The 22,025-nt window shown below is 42.0% G+C and overlaps 1 protein-coding gene across 3 annotated transcripts in view; it reads left to right on the top strand.

Moving 5' to 3' along the window:
• wwox (WW domain containing oxidoreductase) overlaps positions 1-22,025 on the top strand; it is a 126,555-nt gene that overhangs the window by 9,205 nt on the left and 95,325 nt on the right. For 2 of the 3 annotated variants that reach the window (XM_027272771.1, XM_027272772.1), the window contains exon 5: positions 1,907-2,013. In XM_027272771.1, coding sequence (XP_027128572.1) covers positions 1,907-2,013 — 107 coding nt within the window. Of the gene's footprint in view, positions 1-1,906; positions 2,014-9,499; positions 9,548-22,025 lie in introns of those variants that run through there. The other variant, XM_027272773.1, reaches the window with a different exon arrangement.

Raw genomic sequence — 22,025 nt, 5'->3', positions numbered from 1 at the left:
TCCACCAGAGCAGAAGAAACCTTCGTCTGACCTCTTGTCATGTTCCACCATCAGCGTACACTGCTGAAACAGGCTCTCTTTGTTGTACACCTGACCAGGAACTCATTTCAGTGCAGCCCTCTCTACCGGCAACATGGGTGAGAGGGCGGGGAGTCTCTGTTACAGCAACGCCACTCTCGTTATTTCACAATTAATGTCAAGCCCTTGTTATTTGTCATTGGAAAAACATGGCTTCAGTGCTGCTGCTGTTGTTGCTGCCATATTCTAATTTGTTCTCCATTATGGAAAACACTGGTGTCGATTAATTTCACTTTCATGGTTTGTACACACAACAAGTGAGTGTGAGGTGTTGTTGTTTACCAGCAGCTCATACTCTTGTCTAATTTAAAGAGCTGGGGAAAAAAAGCTTTTAAATTATGACATGTTTGGAATTCCTTTTTTTTTTAAACAATTGCAAATTTAGGCTTCTGCACACAAATTATGAATATGCTTTAACCTTAAAACAAGACATATCCTTCGCATTTTTACATTAGTCTTTAGGTTAACTTGAAAGGAAAATTCATTTTTTTTTTATGACATTAAGGAGCTTTTGTGACCTTTTCTTCTAAAGCCTGCTGCTGCTACACCTGCGAATTCAAAGCCCATGTTTACTCCCGGAGTCACACAGTCCTATTTTTCTTCTTCTTGTCATATTGTTTTTATTTTCATTTCCATTTCCTGTGAGTGAAATGATCTCCGCTCACAGCCACAGTCCCCTCCATTACACCTAATAAGGTGTCATATAATTTAATTCCATGCTTCACTTGTCAGAGAGGGCTTCCAATCCGACTCCAATTTTGAGTTTTAATAGATATTAGTCTTTAACACTCTCCTCACAATTAGGCCTCCCAGTTTTGCTCTTAATGAAAATCAGATTAAGACATATAATCTAATTACAGTTCATATTAATCCACCCTCTGATACACTCTGCCTCTAAGACCCTCTTTGCCACAATCAATTATTGCACCCGTCAGTTTATCAATCAGGACAGGACACTCTACGCGCTGTATGCATGCGTATATCTACATGTGGTTTGTATTTACTGTAGAAGTGGGACTGAATGATGTGATGCTGCTCTGTGCTGTTGAACTTTTCCACGGCATTTTGAAGGATAGTAAATGTCAAAGGAAATAAAAATACGGCTGAGGAAAAAAAAAGAGAATCTCATAAATTTATTCAACCTATGGGTTGAAATGACCCATTTAGACTTCAGTTCTTGTCATTTTTATCGTGAATACATGATTTGGATGGAGCCATGAAGTAGTCTTGTACAGATAAATTCTGTATGTATCTGTGGACCTCGTTTCATGGGAGGAATGTCCTTATCAGAGGCTCTTTGATGTGCTGAAATATCACGCCAGGGTTCAATCTGAATGTCATGTTTGTTCGATTGTTCATTTGAGTCCCTCTATAATGAGCCATGTTTTCATAATTAGTGCCATTGTTGTCTAATTACCAACATAATTAACAACCGACCTCCCTTCCTCTAACCCGGTATGAACAGCGGTACCCTCTCGAGGGCCAGCGGTCACACGATCCAAAACTTTATCTAAGAGGGGAGGAAGAAGTCTTGAACCACAATAATTCAATCAGTTTCATCACTTCAGAGAGAAATGATTAACTCCGTCTACTAGACCACTGGGTTACTCAATGAAAGAAATTATATGGAAAATTGATAGGGATTTTAGCTCGCACCCCTACCATCACCACCCCCACCGCCCTATTAGATTCAACCCCTGAGAATCAAAGTTATCTTCAGAAAAAAACTAATCTTTGAAGCATTGCTCGCTTTCATTCTTTTTTTCTTCTCCTCTTTTCTTTGTCTGTCTATCTGTCTGTCTCTCCGTCTACCCCGATCATGTCTCAGGCTTTGAGACAGCCAGGTCTTTTGCTCTGCATGGTGCCCATGTGATCCTGGCGTGTCGAAACCTTTCCCGGGCCAGCAAGGCAGTTAGCTCCATACAACAGGAGTGGGTAAGTAGATGAATCTTTAAGAAGCTCTTTTCCTTGAAACTCTTTAAGCCTGGTTAAGTCAACAACTTTCTCTGAGACAAAGAGCAATCCAACAAGGAATTGTCTCTCTTAACAAGTATTGTCTATGCAGCCAAACCTCATATACAGCAGCTTTTTTCTCCTGAAGTGTATACAAGACCTAGTTTATGAGTTTCTATCCTGGCAGAGGGATCCTTTCTCTTCTTTTAGACATCTTGACTTGTTTTTTTTTTCCATAACCCAGTCTCTCTGAGACAAATTTGTGTGTAAATAAAAATCCACTTGATGTTGCATTAATTCATGTGTCATGACATGAAGTACATTGTTTATATGATCCACATATCCAGGTCTCTCTTATTAAAGAGAAACCTCTTTCTAGATGAGAAAGAAAGTCCAAGTATTGATGTTTAGGTTTTCACAAACACTGCCTGCACGCTCCCCAGGAAAGGTAAAGAAACCTCTGTATTGGTGTCTTTGTGTGAAGCATGAAAGAGAGAGAGAGTTGAAGGGTGGGAAGGAAGGGGAGAGAGAGAGAGAGAGAGAGAGAGAGAGAGAGAGAGAGGGCATCTGATAATTACCTGAGATTATTGCTCTAATATCGCTGCGCTTGTGACGCGTCCCCAGATTTACGAGTGTGGGAAAATAAACAAGTGAAATGTGGGTGCTGGAGCAGAAAGAATAAGCCATTAGCACTGGGTTGATTACAGAGACCAGGACTTGAAGAAGAAGGAGAGTGAGTGCTCAGCGCAGATATGGAGAGAGAGAGAGCGGCTGAGACAGGAGGAAAAGAGGGGGAGCCAGAAAGGGGGGAGACAAACGCCTTTGAGCGAGAGTAGATCTGCAGTGTTTAAACTCACCCAAGTCTCTAATTGAAGTATGCCCCTGGGGCTGTCAGTGCTGCTCTGCAGTGTGAAATCCAGTGTACAGATCTATTAATGTAGCTGCTTTGTCTAAATGAGTGAGGAAAAGCTCTGATCCAAGTACCAGATTTTGCAGTCAAATTGATTTTCTAAGCTTCACACCTGCCACAGAATCGTCCGCGATGTTGTTAAATGTTTGCAAATGAACAAAACGGAGGCCGCTTTAAAAGATCAAATGGTCGGTGACCTCCGCAGCGTAAATGATAATGCTCCCTATTTGTGGCACATTGGCATGTGGCATGTGCAGATTGTCAGCAAATTAAATGATTGAGATAACAGTTCTGCATAGTTCAAATGGAGCGTGAGTTGTGAATTAGCATTCCCTAAGCTCACTCCATATTTCCTTCTCAAGGAATCCCCCTGTTATAGGCTAATGAATAAAAGTCACAATATCAGAATAAATCTTTGCCGCAAATTCTCCCCTCCGGCGACATTATTAATAGATTCGGGAGAAGAATAGAGAGGAGGATTAATCTTTAAGATGATGGATGGACTCTGCTCGCCTTCCCATGCTCCTGCGTTAAGGTCATTTTGATAAGAGGGTATATTTTGGGGTCCTCTGTACAAAAGGTCATCATATCTACTTCCAGGTCCTTCTCAGAGTTCCGCTCTGGCTGCCAGGAGTGGAACTGCTGTCCCGATTGCACGGGACCTCTGCCCTCTAACTACCTGCTTACTATTACTCTGAACTCTCTTTCTCTAACTCTCTCTGTGTGTCTCTGGCTGTGTGGGCTATAGCGTCGCAGCCCAGAGGTGAGAGTGATGGCTCATCCGCAGCGCCGGGCGGTGCCGTACAGCGTAGCACCGTGTACTGTCAGTGGGTATAATAGTGGGGTCACCGTTGGATAATGGGTAGGTCAGAGTGGCCACTGGCTGTTAGGAAGAGCAGGGTCAGAGGGCTTATCCTTCCCAGCCAACCAGCCAACCCATCTGTGCCAGGAACCATCATTAACAGAACAATACAATTTACAGATGAAAAAAATCTGTCCTGTACTCTATGAAAGTATTACATCCATGTTTGACATTACGGAGCTCATTTGACACTTTAGAGATTGTTTTGTGTTTTTGCTGATTTTTCTTTTTTTTTTTTTTTTTTTTTTTTTATCATAAAATTAGTTTCTCGCTGTGTTTATGCTACACACTGTTTTCATGATGGGACTTGAGCTGCATTCCCACCGCAGGCTTAATCTGAGCAGAACGTGTTGTTTTGTCTTCCTCTATAGTCGAGCTGTGAGGTGAAGCCCTCTCCAGCAGGCTCATTAGGGGAGTTTAGAGTGGCGGAGAGGGGATAAACATTTACCTTATGATTGTGTTTTACAATAAGCCTGATGCTGGTTGCCTTTATAGGGTTCAAAGGGGGGTGCTTTTACAGGCAGTGATGAAGCCACAGTAAAAACAGGAGGGGATTAAGCAGCAGATGGGTGCTGGGAGAGATGTGAAGATGGATAGAGTATATGCTGAGAGTGTGGTAACAGATTTGTACCAAGACGGATAGATTTGTAGAGCCAAATGCTTTGATTCATGTACACTTAACAAATTTGATTTTGTGGCTTAAGATATATTTCGTGTCTTACTATAGTTCCGTAGTGCTTAAGGTAACTCTACTGTGCAAATCTCTCAGCTCTGCAGCTCGTACTCTCTGCCTTAACTATGACTTAACTTAGCTATTTTCCCACAGCCCCTGACCTATCCATCTCCTATTCCGCTCACAGTGCAGGCAGGTTAAGTTGCTGGTTAACAACCAAAGTGTTGCCTGCGTGCCAGAGATTTATTTTTCCTGATTGCCTTTAAAATTCTGCTTATCTTTGACTCCAATGTCTCCCTTAGAGAGCTGTAATGGACTCCCTTGAGATACAGCCCACTGCTTGGTGGGCCAACCAAGGCCCTTGGCCCCTGAGTAGAATACAATGATCACACATACACATACACACACACACACACAGCCATACATGGTCTTATTTTGTAATTTCTTTTCTCTTTTTTTAATCCAAAATGCTTATTTCCCCTACTGCCCCTTTCTACTACACATGCTAATGAGATGCTTTGTAAGGGTGTTAATTAGCGAGCTAGTCACTGATTGCTGTGCTTGTTTTTGTTGTGTGTGTGTGTGTGCGTGTGTGTGTGTGTGTGGCAGGGGGGTATTAATATGGCTGTGTGCCGCTGAGGAGAGTTCTGTCAGGGTCTGCTCTGGAACCAATTAGGCTAAAGCTCAGTGTCCACTGAGGCTGCTGGGAGAAAAAAAAAAAGCATGCTTGCTTGCAATGTCAAACAGCAACATTAACACAGGCCAGAGAAGCACAGCGAGACAGGCGGACTGAGAGGCGATAAGCAGCGGTCACTCATATGGGCAGGCAGACCATTTGATAGACAGACAGTTCCTCTGCTAGATATGAAAACCAGACAAAGGAAACACACTACAAACCTCCACTTTCGCCACTTTTTCGCCAGTCGGATTCAAGCCTTTGGATCTATAGAAATGTATATATATAGATAATCTACATGAACTGACTGTAGGATAAGGTGACATCAGAATCAATGAGACACAGTGATCCTCTCCCATCGTCTGCAATTTCAGGTGAAAACACTGGATTTTCACAAAGCCGAGGTGAAACGGTCTTGAAAGACAGAAAAAGATTAAATCCTCTTCTTGAAGATGCCAGTACATAAATCTGGCTTTTCCCTCCTCATATCCTGTGATTACTGATGAGAGTCCCGCATTTCTTCTAGAAAACTACTTGTATGACTGCATTCATTCGGTCATGAATGCATTCTGCCCCCTTTCTGTGTCACCCTCGCTCTACATTTAACCTGAATTGCACTTGTTTGCGTATTAAAAGTGTGTGTGCGTTTGCCCGGTGCATAACCTCGTGTGTCACTCTGACAGGTTCTGTGACCCGCTGGCCACCATGCCATGCCATGCTCCTCCCGATATGGCCAACAGGAAGTGACACATGTGAAATGCTGACCTGGTCAGTTGCATCCCCCCTCCAGGGCCTCAGGATGCTGCTCTTTTAGTCACTCTTCCCCTCTCTTCCCTCGCTCCATGGCTCTTTCTTGTTTTCTTTTGTTGTATCAGAAAAGACCTTAAAAGACTTTTGCCCCCCTCTGTTCACCCTTTCATTCTGTACCACTTTTTAAATTTTTCTTCTCTCTCCCGAACTGATTAAGGAAATCGCAGCCCATTTCCCAGGTCAGTGAGCAGGTCTGTAGTGCTCTTCTCTGCAGCCGGAAAGACCAGTAGATCATAGTTCATAATTTTTAGGCCTCATATTTTGCAGGATTTTAAACTTGACTTGTTTGTCCTTTTATTATTGTTTTCCTGTTTTAATTTCACAACTGCCTAAAATGTTTCAACAACATAAAACAAGCATTTTCTCGCAACTAATGCCAAAACAACAACTGCTTTAATTAAAACAAGCATACCTTTTTATGGCACTTTAGGATGTCTCACATGGTGCACTTTCTTTCATTAAAAAGCATAAGGAAAGTTAAGTAATTTTTTTTTTGCATGTGGTTTTGCTGACACACCACTGTTAAAGCTCAGATAAATCCAGTGGAGATTGTTGTTGGTGATGTTGAAGCTCGTACTTAAGCAGCCCTAGAGCCCCTTTTCAGATTGTCCCCAGACTATACCAACATTATACCTGCACTTCCCCCTTTTCCTGCTCTCCCAATCCTCTCCTCCAATCTCATGTGCATCCACTGAATCATTGAAGGGAGTGGCGGCTATCCCTTATTTCCTGGATGAGGCATTGTGCAAATCGCTCTGTTTCCTCACATATTAGTAGCACGCGTTCGCCTCCCCAGAGAGACCTTCTCATCTGTCTTTATTTACTTATTTATTTGTTTCGTTTCCTACCTGCATTCTGTCTGTAGACTGGGAATAAAAAGGTCCCACGTCCCCCAACTACGGCCTACATTGGCTTGGCGCTGAAGAGAGCGGAAAGGATGGATGGGATGAGGGTAGAATTGCGATATGTAAATTTGATGAGGAAACCCCTTTCTCCTCAAATTTACCCAACTCTGATTCTTCCAACAAACGACTGCACAAAGCTCAGCAACTGCAATAGGATTTACTGTAATATACCACTGAGGATTTCTTTACATTACACAGGTGACGGTCACAATGCAGCTTGTGGGAATACTAAAGGAGGCTTTGTTGTAGTATAGACGGTTAGTATAAATGTGTAAGAGTACGTAAGAGTAATACCTTGAGGTTTTACTGTAGTAAGCATTTTTTGTGTGTGTGTGTGTGTATGATTGTGCATCTATGTAATACACTCCACAAGTACAGTATGTGTGCACATGTACATGCACGTGCATGCACATTGGCCATTCACATGGTGTGTATTTAAATGCTTGATTATGCATTTTGCATAGCTTTGGGACATGCATCACTCTTCCCAGACTGCTAATAAAGTGACCAGGGAGATGGGGGGAACCTAAATGAATCCTAAAGTGCCTGGCTTGCATTCCTCACTCCCTCACTCTCCCTCACTGCTCTGCTTAGTTATTCCGGGCCGTTGTGAAAAGCTGTGCGCCGCTCAGCTCTCCTCCTCCTTATGTCTGTCTGCTATAGCCAGGTGCTCTGTCTCTTGAAGAGGTGTGGCCTGCTCCTAATTGCCTGGACCACAGTGAACTATGGGCAAATGCTCTGTGTGAAGGAGCACCGTAGAGGAATAATTTTGAATAAATCACATAGTTAGCCGGGTGGTATTTTCTGCTAAATAAGCAGTTCCGCAGTCGTCTCACATGGAGGTGTGTGTGTTAGAATGACGGGTCACTTGCCATAGGTCATGTTCGGGAGGATTTAAATGATTTAAATGATGTCACTGCCACTGAAGGGGACAGGTTGAGGAAGGATGTGTAAGGCAGCACCTCTTTGTTGTTTGAACCTGACAGACTCTCATCCTTCACTCTTTCACTCGCCCCTCTGAAGGAGGGCTCATAGCCCTGGGACGAGGGCTTCTTATGATGAGAGAGGTGAGAGGTTGCTTGGATCGCTTTCACTCTTTCTCTCCCTCTTTTTCTCTCTGCCAGCAGAGAATGTTTTTATTGAAGTCTGAGAAGTGCTGACCACAGAGAGACAAGTCCAGCACACACTGTAATGTTTTAAATCAGGAGATGAGCCAGTTGTAATAAGCTGCAGCCAAATAGACTCAGGCTCAGTTGATGTCTGCCAAACAAGCAAACATAGTAATGTTGAATGCAGAAAACCATCTGGCAGCTGGCTATAACATTTATCCGATATTACCCAAAACTCTTTTAGCATCTTTAGTACAGTTTGAAATTAGCACAGGCTCTCGGATCCCATGATAAAGTTCATAGGAGATGCAATAGACTAATTAGATATAATTCTGTGTTTGATGTCTCTGTGAGATTTAAATTGTCTGATCCTGTCTCTCATCATCTTTCATAACCCACCCAGAGTATATTCAGACATGAGAGGGAAATTTAATGACTATGTGTGCGTGTATGTGTTAGGCCACATTCAGTCAGGATCCGGCCCTGTATCCAGTTTTTCCATTTAGCTGATGCTCGTATTGGGCAAACCTCCACAGTCAGTCTGAAACGTCTTTGAAACTGAGACGATCCAGGTGGATTCATGGACTAAACTCTGATACTCTGACTATTGTGTTCTGGCTTTGTTTTTTTTATGTACCCAGCTTCTAAATCTGAGTCTGGCTCACAGTTTACACTGCAAAATTGTGACAAGAAGTTACAAGTTATACAGTAGCCCTGTATAAACATCTATTTAGTCAAAGTGCCCACAGTGTTACATGAGAGGGGAGAATACCTTTTGGTTTTGAATTTCCAGCTAAGAAAAGCATATTTGACCTGGGATCATAATTGAACCACAACGGTGCAACTGAACAATAGATATTTTGGGAACCCTGTTTTTCTTTAGGCCCTCTGCAGTCCACTCAGCGGTCAGATTGAACATGATTAAACTGTGATTTATCTGTCCATGGTAAGTTCAGCTGATATTTCCTGATCCAATTCCGATAACGCTGAGCCAAGACTCAGAAGTTTTTAAGAATATCTTTGCAAAAGCAACATGCCTATTAATGCAAACTAGCTATAGGCACTGTTGGCCAACCCTAAACCTATTTAAATCTGCACAGATTTTAATGTTAAATTTCAAAGTCTTTTATCAGTGATTGATGATTTCTTATAATCTTATTGAACTGTTGTTCAGACAGATATTTGTCTCTTTCGGGTTGACCCTTGTGCAGCGTTTTGTTCTCTGTACAAAACGACTATACATTTAAAATATCTATACTCTAATCTATTTGTAAAGAGGATTATACAACCTAAAAGCACGAAAGGCCATTCAGAAATATAGAGCAGTCCTCTCAGCCATCTCACTGTAAGAAAATCAAGCTTTTGTGGCAGGCGAGTCCAAACTTTCGAACAGTCATGAATGTATGTAGAATTTTATTTCCCCATCAATTTTGGTGCAGAACTTTGCAAATCATTCTTGACTCTGTAACTTTGTGGCTTTTGCTGATACGGCTGTGTCTCTGAGCCTTGTCTTGTGTTTATAGGATATCCTCTGCAGTCAGGTCTCATGGAATTGATATCAGTGAACTGCTCCAGGCATCCAAACAATCCTGCCCCAGGCACTGCTATCATTATTTTCTGGGGAGTTGTGTGTGCATGCTTGCATGTGCATGTGTGTGCGCACATGTAAGTATGTATATGTGTGTTTATATGTGCTTTGACACAGAGTTAACACTGGTTTACAGCTTAATCAGTCTGTGTAACTGAATGCATATTTATCAGAGAGAAAATTCATGCTCAAAGAATCAGACCTCAGCCCATACATCATTATCAAACACACAAACACACCTACACACACACACAGATCCACATTTCATTAGAGGGGAAGATTCAGGCAGCAGTAGATTAAAAACAACGTGTGTTTTTACAGGTCCATAAATCAAGCATGGGACGAGGGGGATTCATTTAGAGAATACCGGAGTTGTGGCGTAGTTGCCCTCACGTGACCAATGCTTAACTGCGTTACTTTGATACACTGCCTTTTTATTAGTTTCATTCTCTCTTGCCCCACATCAATGATTATCTCTCAGCTCACATTTGACTTGCAGAGTAGGCTAGATGTTGTGTTCATTTTAGTTGCATTTCGATGATGAAGCGGCCTCCACATCTAACCAGTGATTAAGCCTACACATTGGCAAATGATTAGACCTACAGAACAGTATTAGCAGCATAATATATCCTAATGTTGCACAACTTTATTACATGAGATTGATCTTATGTATAAGAAGTAAATAAATGACTGTTTACTTTATTTTCACACCCTGCATACTGTGTTTTGTGGCAAAGGTCTTGATTCTTTTCCTTCTTGTCTGTGGGAACGGTGGATAGAGAGCACGGCGGTTAATCTGTTATTGCTATTCGGGCTGCTCATACTTTCAAAGCGGTACCAGTGTTTTAATGGTGTGTGAAGCACCTCCTATAAAATGTTGTTTTGATTGCTTATGTTGGGGGGTATAAATGCAACATCACACCTGCACACCCACACACTCACATGTTCTCCCTCTGTCTGAATTCAGAGTTCTTCTCAGGTTTACCTGTGTGCTCATGTGTCTGTGTATTTGTGAGTGCGCAATCCCCAGTTCTCAGTGGTCTCTGTGTGTCAACACTGGTTTCAGGCTAGAGAGCAGGTGTAATTTCCCCTGCACTAAAACCCCCAACAAGTGGCACCAGGGGAGAGAGGAGCATATTACAGGTTCAAGCGGCTCTGCTGCCCTGGACCACAGAGAGCTACAGGCTCTCCTGACCTGTGACCAGGCACAGCCCCTGTGTGTGTGTGTGTGTGTGTGTGTGTGTGTGTGTCTGCGTGTGTGTGTGTGCGCGTCTGCGTGTGTATGTCTGTATGTTGAGGGAGGCTCAGAGGTGTCGGAGCTGCCTCACTGTGTTTCTTTCATGGTGTAAAGCCTTTATTAGGGTACGGACCTGTTTGGGGGGCCGCAGGGCAATATTATTTCACGTGTTCCAGCTGAGAAATGAGAAGTGTGTGTGTGTTTGTGTGTTTGTGTGTACAACTTTTAGATAACCAGCTTTATATAGAGAGGCAGGTTAGAAGGTGAACAGGTTTGGTAAATATATCAAATAACTCTAATAACACTTGCTGTAAACCAGTGAACACAGTTTGACCTTTAACCTCCCTCAGATAACTCCCTCAGTCACAGCTCTATATGTAGACCACAGGGGCTCAGCTGATGAGTCTCAAACTTTGAACTTTTTGTTCCACTAGTGCTGTCATAATGGATTGAGTGATTTTTTTCCCCCTGGAGTGGACAGTTCACTTTTAAACACGTCGTACTGTAAAAATCTAAGCACATATCGGATGATGCATACATTGATAACATGAGCTCTACTATTTTAGTTATCGACTGTTTGTAAAAAATGCTCACCTGAACAGCGAATGTCCAATCATAGCTTAGCAACCATTACTATGTCAAGCTTTGGAAATCGCCACATGCCTAAGTAGTGTTCCAGAGAGTTATATACAAGGAGTTTGGAGATGTCCTTATCAAGAATCTGTAAGGAAACGTGTCTGAGTGTTTTTGTCTGTCCTAAAGTAAACTACAAATGTTACCATGTCTAACTAACTGGCCTAATACCTGCTACAGTAACTGGGGTTCACTTTTATCAATAAGGATAGTTAGAAAAAAATCCCCGGATGTTAAGTCAGAGTGTAGGGTAGCGTCTCTGTCCTGCTCTGTATTGACTTTGGGGACCTTTATGTTCCAGGGACCTGACGAGGATCTGCTTAGGGCATGTTCTGTGGCTTTGGCATTAGTCTGTTAGCACAATAGCACATACAGTCAGCTTGAAACTCAGCAAAGACATAGTTTTCAACCAACTAATGGAGCTAACGTTTGTGTAATCAGCTAGCAAAATACATCTAATAAAATCTACAAGCGCTCAGACTCAGTTAGAGGAAAGAGATTTTTAAGTGCTGTAGGGAGAAGCACAAAGCTCCTGTACAAAATATAAGATCTAACTTCAGCACCTCTGGAACATTGAGGTCCGTCTCCCTTGTCATTTTTACTGTGATGTTCTGTAATACACAGAGAGTTGCAGAGTAATTTGACAGACCTTCGTCATTCCTACAGGTCTGTCTGTGGCACCGAACAGTGAACAGAGTTAATTGGAACCTCTCATCTCTCCTCTGAAGGGCACTGCTGCCTATTAATACAGTGTCATGATAAATTAGCCCAAATAAAACCCTACACAGAGCAATGAATGATGAGCTTATGTCTGCGTGAGTGTATGTTGGTGCATGTGCACTTGAATATTTCCTTGAGTGAGTCTGCCTCATTAATTTTTTGGTAACCAAATCTCCATTAGGTTTAAATGAACGACCAAGATGAGCCAACTAGGGCAAGGAAGAGGACTGGACTGATGGGCAGAGGTAAAATCATGAGAGATGAAGGGAGTAGTGTGGAGTATGGGTGAGGAGAGAGGTGGAAGGAGAAGAGAGTGAAGGGAAGTGGGGGCTGGTGGGCAAAGATGCTCATCCATTATATCCCACAGCGGCCCAGGGGTCGGCTTCAGCAAGACTGATTCAGAGCGATCAGGTTTGGACTCCATCTCCCATAAATCCTGGCATGTGACGCTGATGGATGTGGGCCATAAAGCTCCCTGCTCTGACATGCAGAGAGCAACATGGAGAACCATGGGAAAATGCGAGTGCTCCAGGTTAATGTCAACGAGGCCTGGGAGTGAAGGGGGGGATGATGGAGAGAAAGAAAGACGGGGACATCGAGAGATCAGAGGCGCGGAGAGGGGGATTGAGAAGAATGAGTGGGCCGAGAGCAGAATGTGAAAAAGCACAGAGACTGTGGGGACACGTAACAGAATTTACTGTGACATTGCAATGATTCAGCTGTCATCGTGTGGGTTTAAACCCATGTTGCTCGGACTGTACTGAAAGTCCAACCCCGTTTGTAAGAGATGAAGACATCTAAATATCTTTCCTGACACTCATTTTATGATTCATTTCCTCATATCTCCAAAGGTTGGTGATAAGCTCCACTGCTGCGTCACAATGTTTGGCAAGTGTGTTTTTTGTAGTCTAATTAACTCTGCGTGTCTTTGCATTAGTTCTGTTACTGTATGTCTACGTGGTGTTTGATGCATGACCAAGATGAATATAGCTCATTAAAAAAGCCTCGTGATTATAATAGGGCCAAATACAGGAACTGCCGACCTGGCTAGACAGGACATGGAGGCATGTGTACTTCCACATTAACGGAGCCCCATTTGGGCCATAAAGCACCATCCCAATGTGCACAAAGAAAATGCCCTGATTAGCGGGGTGGAGGGGCATTGCTGCCCTAATGAAGGCTTCCCCCACAGTCATTTATGATATTGGTATGGGTGGTATGGTGACTAGGCCTATGGGATGAACTGACTTACGGAGATATGGACGTGAGATTGCAGAAGCAGTATATTTGTATGGATGGGAGAGATGAGCGGGCCGGGGGAATGCATATCCACAACTCATTTGCAGGAGTCAGTTTTACTAGGTTGCGGCTAATGGAGATGAGCTTGTGTTAAGAGCCAGGGGAGACGCTAATTTTACATAAAACCAAAAGAGGTTTGAGAGCTGTGAGGGTGTGTGTTTGTGTGTGTGGCCAGGTTGTGCTCACCACTTTATACTGCCGGCTCACCAAGTGAATTCTTAAACACTGACCATCCTTACCCATAAAATCCTTCTTTATCCAACTGAAGAAAAAATTACTGAGAGTCATGTCATGTTTGCACGTTTAATTTATATTTTAATGACTTCATATCTAATGAAGACACTGTATTTAGTTTAATTTTGCACAGAGACTTCTGCCCTGAGATTGTCACAAAGTTTTTTTTTGCCACCTTTTAACAGATTTTATGGGCACAACAAAGATTTTGAGAGAGTTGGAAAGGCCTTAATAGACACAGTGTTGTGCTATTATGTGAGCCAGATAATGGGATTTACAATGAATTTATGAGACTCTATTTTTTGACCAGTTGTATTGTTCCTTCCACTCATTAGGTTGGTTCATAAATATCACGGCATACTGACATGGTTATTTTAGTGATGTTGTTAGTACAATTCCTCTATAAACTTTTAGTAAATGCAATCATTAATATCTCGTAATGAGTATTACTTTAGATTAAGATATACGTGAGTGCACTGATGTCTTGGTGTGGACAATAAACATACACATAAATATAGATTTAAAGGCCTCGCAAACACCATGGCAAATTCTTGGAATAAACTAACCCCCCCCCCTCTCTCTGCCACTGTCTCCTTCTCTCTTTCTCTCTCAGCTTCCTAATTTCTCAATTTTTTTTCTTGTACCACCCTCCATCACTCCCCCCACCATCGCCACAGCAGCTACCTGAGGCCCTTGTGTCCACCTCATTCATCACTCGGGTTTGATTCCTCTGCTTCGGGAGAGAAAGAAAGAGTTCAGTAAGAGTAAAGAGTCATAACAAACCATCCTCTGTTCTCTCCCCTTCTTTTCTACCTCCCTTTCTTCAGTGTGTGTGTGTGTGTGTGTGTGTGTGAGGGAGAGATGAATGCAGCCAGTGGAATTAATTGCACCCCGTTACTGAAGATCAGCAAGTTTGCACTGTTGGCGTGCTGATCTGCCATATGGCTGCCCACTAGGTGAACACTTTGATTAATGTTGCCCACTCCCCAGTTTTTTCCCCCACTAATATTTGATTCTGATAACTGAAACTCAGCTCCTCGTTCTGAGTCTCTCCATCTTTAGTCCTCACTTTCCTCCTGTTTCCCCCATTTCTTTAGTCTTTTTCCCTGTGTTCACCTGAGCCATCTGTGTTTGCAGCTTAAGTTTGGTTTCCAGTTGTTGTTTTTTCTACAAGCTTTGCTTACAGAGTCTTTGTGCGACGTGGCACCGGTGTAGGCAGTGTGGAGTTTAGAGTATCAGTGAGATTAGAGAGAGGAAGAAAGGCCAGAGTGCGTTTGTGTTAGATAGAGATTTGGAGCTATGGGTACGCGTACTTCGCAGTTGATTAGGCCCCTGGTGTGTCGAGTGTTTCTCTATTAGCCTCCTCAGCCTCTCACTTGCTACTGTGCAGAGTGACTACTCTCTGCCCCAGAGGTCTGGGATACACACACACACACACACACACACACACACACACACACACACACACACACACACACACACACACACACACACAAAGAAATGGGAACATACACACACACACCATGCACACAGGCAGATAGGAGGCTGTGCTGAGGTCCAGGCAGTAACAAGGAGGTGAACAGATGCTGGAGTCACAATATCAATAGGGCTGAGTGTGGGTAATAATACCTTAGCAGGGTTCAGCCATGAGACAGCGCTAACTAGAGAGGCAACTCTCAAGTGGAGCATTCACTATCTGCAAATCACACCATGTAGCCGTGTACGCGCGCGTGTCCATGTTTGTGTTTGTGGGTGCACGTACTCCCATTACATGTTAGAGAGAGCCTTGCTGCATCTTGCTGCAGGGGAGCAGTGGGATGGTGTCAGTGCCATCATCAACTCTGAGATAAAATGTTTTCACCTAAGGTCACAAGTTCAAGTTTGTTTTCTTTTTTTTTTTCCTTCCGCTATAATGAGGCAGCGATACAGAACACTATGCAGACATCTATGCTAGAACATCTATTACAATCACTCGGGTGCTTTGTTTTCCCTCTGTTTTATGGCCTGTTCCTGCTGCTCGTCTATTTTGGTCTTCCTCAGTCTTGTTAAGTGCTGCCATTCTCCAGTGTTTGGATGTGGCCCAGAGGGCCCTTAGCGAGACCAGGGGCTGGGAATGAGCTGCGAGCCCCAGCCAGGGGGTGCCCATGGTAGGTTGCCAGTTCCACTAAATCTCCCTGATTACCCGCGGTGGCTGTGGTGTGATGGGGGTGTTACCAAGGTGGTGGGCTCTCCAAAGAGGCTGATTGAGATGCAAATGGAGGCCATAACTCAGAGGTAATGCAGACCTGAGCACCCTTTGCCTTGTCCGTTCCTGTTCACCTCACTCTCTCATCGCTCCCCATTTACTCCAGCATAGGAGGAGGGACTGTTATTGTCTCAGGATAAAGTTAGATATTTATCATAGTGTAAGACAGGAATAGAGAAATAAGGGTGTGAGCTAAGGAGAATAAGAGAGTACGAGCAAGTAAACTTACTGTGGCTTTGATTAAGGTAAACAGTAGACCAGACACTAGCAGAGAAGTGCACATACACCTGTGTTTGACCACATGCAGACACACCTGAAGATACCAAACTCTGTTTCTTTGAACGAACAGATGGACACAATAAAGTGCAAGGGGCTCGGCTTGCCAGTAGAAAGGTGGAATGAACAGGGGAAGAGGAGGGGGAGGAGTAATTGCACAGTCCTTTGCTGAATTGTTCTGTGGATGCAAATTTAAATCCCTCCTATTATTTTAATAATCTGCCTTTTACTGCTTGTGCTCGGATCATTTGTTTGCAAACCAGGTTATTTGGAGAGGGAGGCTCGGGGGTAATTTCATGCTTTGGAGCATTTATATCTATAACTTAATGAGGAGAGGGCCTGTTGTTTCCTGGTAATACACTGCTAGAGGGGAGCAAACTTTTTATTCTCCGTTTAGGGTACTGTTAGAGGGCAATAATGTGGGATTACTCAGATGGAATTAAGGAGCAAACTGAGGAGAGACCTAATGCTGCTTTGGGTGATAGACCAAACTTAATACTGATGTTTCATTCAGGGTGTTTTAGGTTCATGGGATGTACCGTAGGAGGCGGGCTATCCCATTTGCCCATTACAATAAGCTTACACAAATTTCTTCAAAGATTTCTTCAGATTTAAGTATCTTCAATCCCACGGTGCTTCCTGATTGGGCTCAGTCTGTTTGTACCCCATGCACATTTTCTTTTTCTTTCTCAGTTACCTAAACTTCTTAAAATGTTTATGCAACAGACCGACTGCAGTCTGTGTATCAGTTTATGAAATTCAGATCTGTCTCCTCCTTATTGTCACGCAGTTCATGGCAGTGCAGGGAGTCAGCCCAGTGGCCCGGCCCAACTCAGTTGAACACAGCGCTGTTACATTTAGCTGAGAGACAAAAAGAAAGACTCGCTGTCTACAGAAAGCACAGGCGCAGTCTTGTGAGATGATCTAAATTGTTAATGCGGTTACTCTCCTTCAGTGAAACCAAAAACGTCGCGGGATGGAGTGATGGAGGGAGAAGGTGTGTGTCCACATCCCGTCGTCCACCTCCTCTTCTTCTTTCCTCTCTCCTCGCTGTCATTCCTTCGCTCCTCTGTTCCCTTGTGAAGGACTCTTCTCTCCGCAAATTTAATCAGACTGCATGAATTAAAGCAATAACTCAATTTGTTTACAAGGCGTCATTTATTCTCTGTCAGGCCAGCGCTCCGTTGACAATCTGTGGCTTGCTGACCCCCGACCTTTGCTGAGGTCACATGATGCATTTATTACGCTCTTCAACGAGAGGCTATTATCAGGCAACAAGGGGCTAAAGATGCATGATGAGAATCCTATTATTCAAATCTGTGTAACACTGTAACAGAATGCAAAACCTCATGACCTTATCCACAGACAAGGTACATCATGTAAATGGTGCTTGGAACAACTACAGCTGGTGTTTGTGAACATAAAAATTACCATTATGTCCGATAATAATTATTGTTGTTTCATTAACAGTCGTGCCCTTTTATCCAAGGTCGCCCTTACATTTATTTATCTGTTTCTCTTGCAGCGATATCACAATATTCATGCAGTGTAGTGGTAGGTAAAATACTGAAAAGCTGTACTCAAGTACAATTACTCATTAAAAATGTAAAATAAAAAATAAAAAACATTTAAGAAGTCTACTCAAGTAAGTAAGGTTAATAAACTACTTATCGTATTGTACTATTATAAATGAATAAGTAATTTACTTTCAGTTTTAGTGTCCTTATGCATGTGATTTCTGACATTACTACAATTATAGAAGTCATGTTGATGTTGAAGTTGGTGGAAATTCGACTAAAATAAAGACTTGAGAATGAAGCTGTTTTAGAATAGTTTTATTCTTTGCAAATAAGCTCTGCAGTCATACAGCGTGGCTGGCAGTCTGCAGAGTGAAAGACAAAGTAACAGATGAAAGCAGATTATTCTGGATGTAACAACAACAACAACAACAAAAAAAAACGGTTTAAAATGAGACAGAGTGAAGCAAAACAGTTGACCTTGACATACACATAATTGCAAAGCTCGTACAAAAGTTCAAAGGAGGATATGCGTCATAGGTGTTAGTTGGATACAGAGGATAAACGAGAACATTGAAATATAACAATTTTCCATTACATTGACATTTTGTTACTGTTGTCTAAAGTACAACAATTTACAATCTCAGACAAACCTCCAGCTACAAAAATGTGAGTCGTTATCACAACGTTAAAGATGAACGTCGCACATGGAAAATTAAAATAACTCACGTTAGCCAGCGAACTACATTTTCACCTGCAGTTTGTGCAGCCTGCAGAGGTTAGAATAGAAGAGGAGGGTTTTCTTTTTCTTTTTAAAAGCAGAGGTCTTTTTTTTTCTTCTTTTTTTTTTGGAGGCACAGCAAGTACTTCATGTAACTGTTGTCTATTTTAGATTTTGGTATAAAAAGTGTGGACAGATGTGGCCTGGGATTGTCACTGGAAGCTGCCTCTTGTTCTGGGTTTTGCTCCGTCATCATCGCATCGTGTTTCAAAGACAGGTGGTGCTTATTTTTCTTCCAGGCAGCTGCAACTTGGCATCTGCAGTAGAGGTGCTTCTTCCCGTGCACCTAACCCCCATACACTCCTGCATTTAGAGCAGGTTAGGTGTAACAAAGGTTTAAATGGGGAAAAAAAAACAATACTTTATTACTCATATATGTTACTTACAGTGCATTAGTACCCACACTGGCTACTGTGTAATTTTCTAGTAGAGAAAACCAGAGACTTTATCTGCGAGAGGAGAGAGAGAGAGAAAATAAAGGCACAATCTCTTGTATTTCCAGGCTAAACTATTGTGACAGTGGAATATGGTAAGCAGTTTAGAATATTGCCAAACAAAAGAGCTTTTAATCAAAGTGCATACCAGACCCTGCGGAGTGTAAAACACTCCCTCATCAAAAGGCCTATTATACACTTACACACATCAAAGGCCTCCATGTTTCTTAATTGCCAGATTCTTTTCTTATTCAGCTATGTTATGCTTATGTTTTTAAAAAAAAAAAAAAAAAAAAAAAAAAAAAAAAAAAAGCTCGGCTAACCAAATCAAAAGGGGGCTTAATTTATCATCTCTGCACAGCAATGTGTGTTCACTACAGCAGTGTACACATGTAAATGCTTGCATTTCTGCGAGTGTGTTTGGTGCTTCACCAGCCCTCTGGACACCGAGATGATCGAGTGTTTCAGGAGAAATTAAACAGTGTAAAACTAGCAGGTTTAGATAAAGCAATCACATTACCGCCGCACTTGAAAAGAACACATTATTTTGTACTTGAGAGTGTTGAGCTTTATTGCTGACATCCCCAAATAGAAAGTTGTATAGAGAGTATAAGTGCACAGGGTCTAGGAGTTTTTGTCTGACTTTATTGTCATCTAACCACAACATAATCAGCATCTAAGTCTGCGTGTGCCGTTCAGCCAGACACTAAAGTCCCTGTGCAGAATTGCAAAATAAGCTGGGTGTAAATATGTAATTGCCAGTGCTTATTCTGAGATCTGAAATATTAGGGAGCAATATGGATCACATTAAAATCCTGGTTGTTAGGGGTATCGGTTACACTGAAGACATGCAGGAAAATGTGCACTGTCTGCGAATCTGGCGGAGATGGAGTGGGTGAGATGAGGGGGGAGATAGGAGCAGGAGAGGGTGAGGAAATGGAGAGGAAGAGACAGAGAGGAAGAGGAGAGGAAGATGAAAATCTCTTAATGTCTTTCTGAGAACATAGACACATTATTTAAATCTCCATCACTTTTTAATGTAAATCTGATCAGGCTGTGTGCTGGACGAAAGGAGGGAAGAAGTGAAGTAGAGGCAGAAACTGAGACACACACACACACACACACGCACACACACACACACACACACCACACACACACACACACACACTCACAGACAGAAAGACAGAGCAGATTTATAAAATAACATTGTTAGAATTGAAAGCTGGATGTTACCATCTCAGTTCACACTTTATCCGTTACGGAACACAAATGCACATAAAACACTTTTAAAATGATATCAGCTGTCCTTTGCCTTAATGAAAAAATCACTTACATTGTGTGTGTGTGTGTGTGTGTGTGTGTCTTGGTATGTATGGGTGCATGTGTAAGTTTGTATGTGTGTGTTTGTGTGGAATCTGATATCTGCCTCAGGCCCCATGGCCCTGGTCTGTCTGCATCCGAAAAGCAAACTCTGCAATTATGATGACCGCCCTGTCCTTTTCATTTCCCATCTCTGTCTCTCTCTCTCTCTGTGTCTGTGTCTCCGGCTCTCACTCTCTCTCTCTTTCCATCTCTCTGTCTTTATTTTTCTCTCTCTCTGTGACCTGTCTGTCTCTCTTCTGAAAGGTAAAGAAATCCTCAATAGCAAGACAGTAACAGGCTTGACTTCAAGTCTTCTTCCACGTTGTTTGTGTGTAAACTCACATTCACCCTCATGCATCACCTCTCCTTAAAATCTTGTTCGGCTTTTTCAAAATATATATTTTTTGGCAACTGTGTTGCTCAAACTGTTCTCTCTATTTATCTGACAGGGAGTTTTTTTGTATTTGTATGATTTTTGTTTGGAATTAGGACACAACATTAGCGCCATCCACCAGCTGAATGCTGGTAAAATATGCAAGGTGCTGGTAGATTTGCTTCACTCAGCATTCACTCATTTTGGCTGGTGCACAAAAAAACGTTAATTTTGAACGCTGGTTGAAATGTAGCAATAATGTATATTATAACGCAAATAAATAAATAAAATTATAATGTTTTTTACATGATAATCTCATACATTCTGCCCTGTTTAATTTCCCTAGCTAACATTTTAATAGTATAATTCCTTTGGCATGAATTTGTGCTCTAAAATACAGTATATGTTAAATGTAGTGGTGGAGGTGCCTAATACATTTAGTCAATTACTCTACTTGTAGTCTATTTGAGCTGTATACATCTACTCCTCTACATTACAGTGACATTTTGCACTTTATATTCCACCAATTTTTTTTGAAAATTAAAGTTAATAGTTACATTGCAGATTAAGATAAAAAAAAGAGCATCACTATAGAGTAAATCAGATTACTCAGCAGTATATAAAGTACTTAAAATTGGGTCACTTTAACCAGATTTAATAGTAAAATGATGCTTACATGCTGATGCACCAGTATTAATAATTCTAATGTATAATTTAATATGTAATTACGGCTGTTTTGTTATTTACAGTTTATTTAAAGTACATATCGCTGCTGCTTAAATCATTTTATTTTTATGATTTTTCTTTTACTTTTACTAAACTAAAGCAAACATAAAAATAAAAAATAAAAACAAAAAACAGTTATCTGTAATTATTCCCCCCTTTTTTCCTCTTTGTGCTCTTTCACAGTGTGCTCAGTGTTTCTCTGCAGCCGCCACATGCCTCCTTGTCAGGTTTGACTGAGTGATTAACTGATTGAAGTGCTTGCTAATTAATGTGTCGTTAATTACAGTCATTAATGCTGTGTTTACTAACATGGTCTGTGGTAGCTTTAGTGCATCGCTGAATGTAAAATGTCAGTGAGTACTTAACCGAGACCTGGCCTTCTACTCCTTCTGTGTGAGCGAGGTGCCCCCGATGTCCGTGTTAAGAGTATCAGCACGTATGTGCCTCATTCTCCATGTTTCTCATCTGGAAAATCATCCCATGTCCTTCCTTCACCTTTCCCATATCTGCCCCTGCAATTGCTTGATTTGTAACTTGATTTCAGGAAAGGGAAAACCTGTAGATTATCCAGCTTTCATTAGGGGGGAAAAACCCAGTCCGTGTCAGAGAAAGAAGAAATCAATT

This window comes from Larimichthys crocea, chromosome XXI (genome assembly GCF_000972845.2).
Source record: "Larimichthys crocea isolate SSNF chromosome XXI, L_crocea_2.0, whole genome shotgun sequence".
NCBI classification, from domain to species: Eukaryota; Metazoa; Chordata; class Actinopteri; family Sciaenidae; genus Larimichthys; species Larimichthys crocea.
The sequence above is the reverse complement of the archived record's forward strand: the minus strand, read 5'-3'. Positions and strand labels throughout refer to the sequence as shown.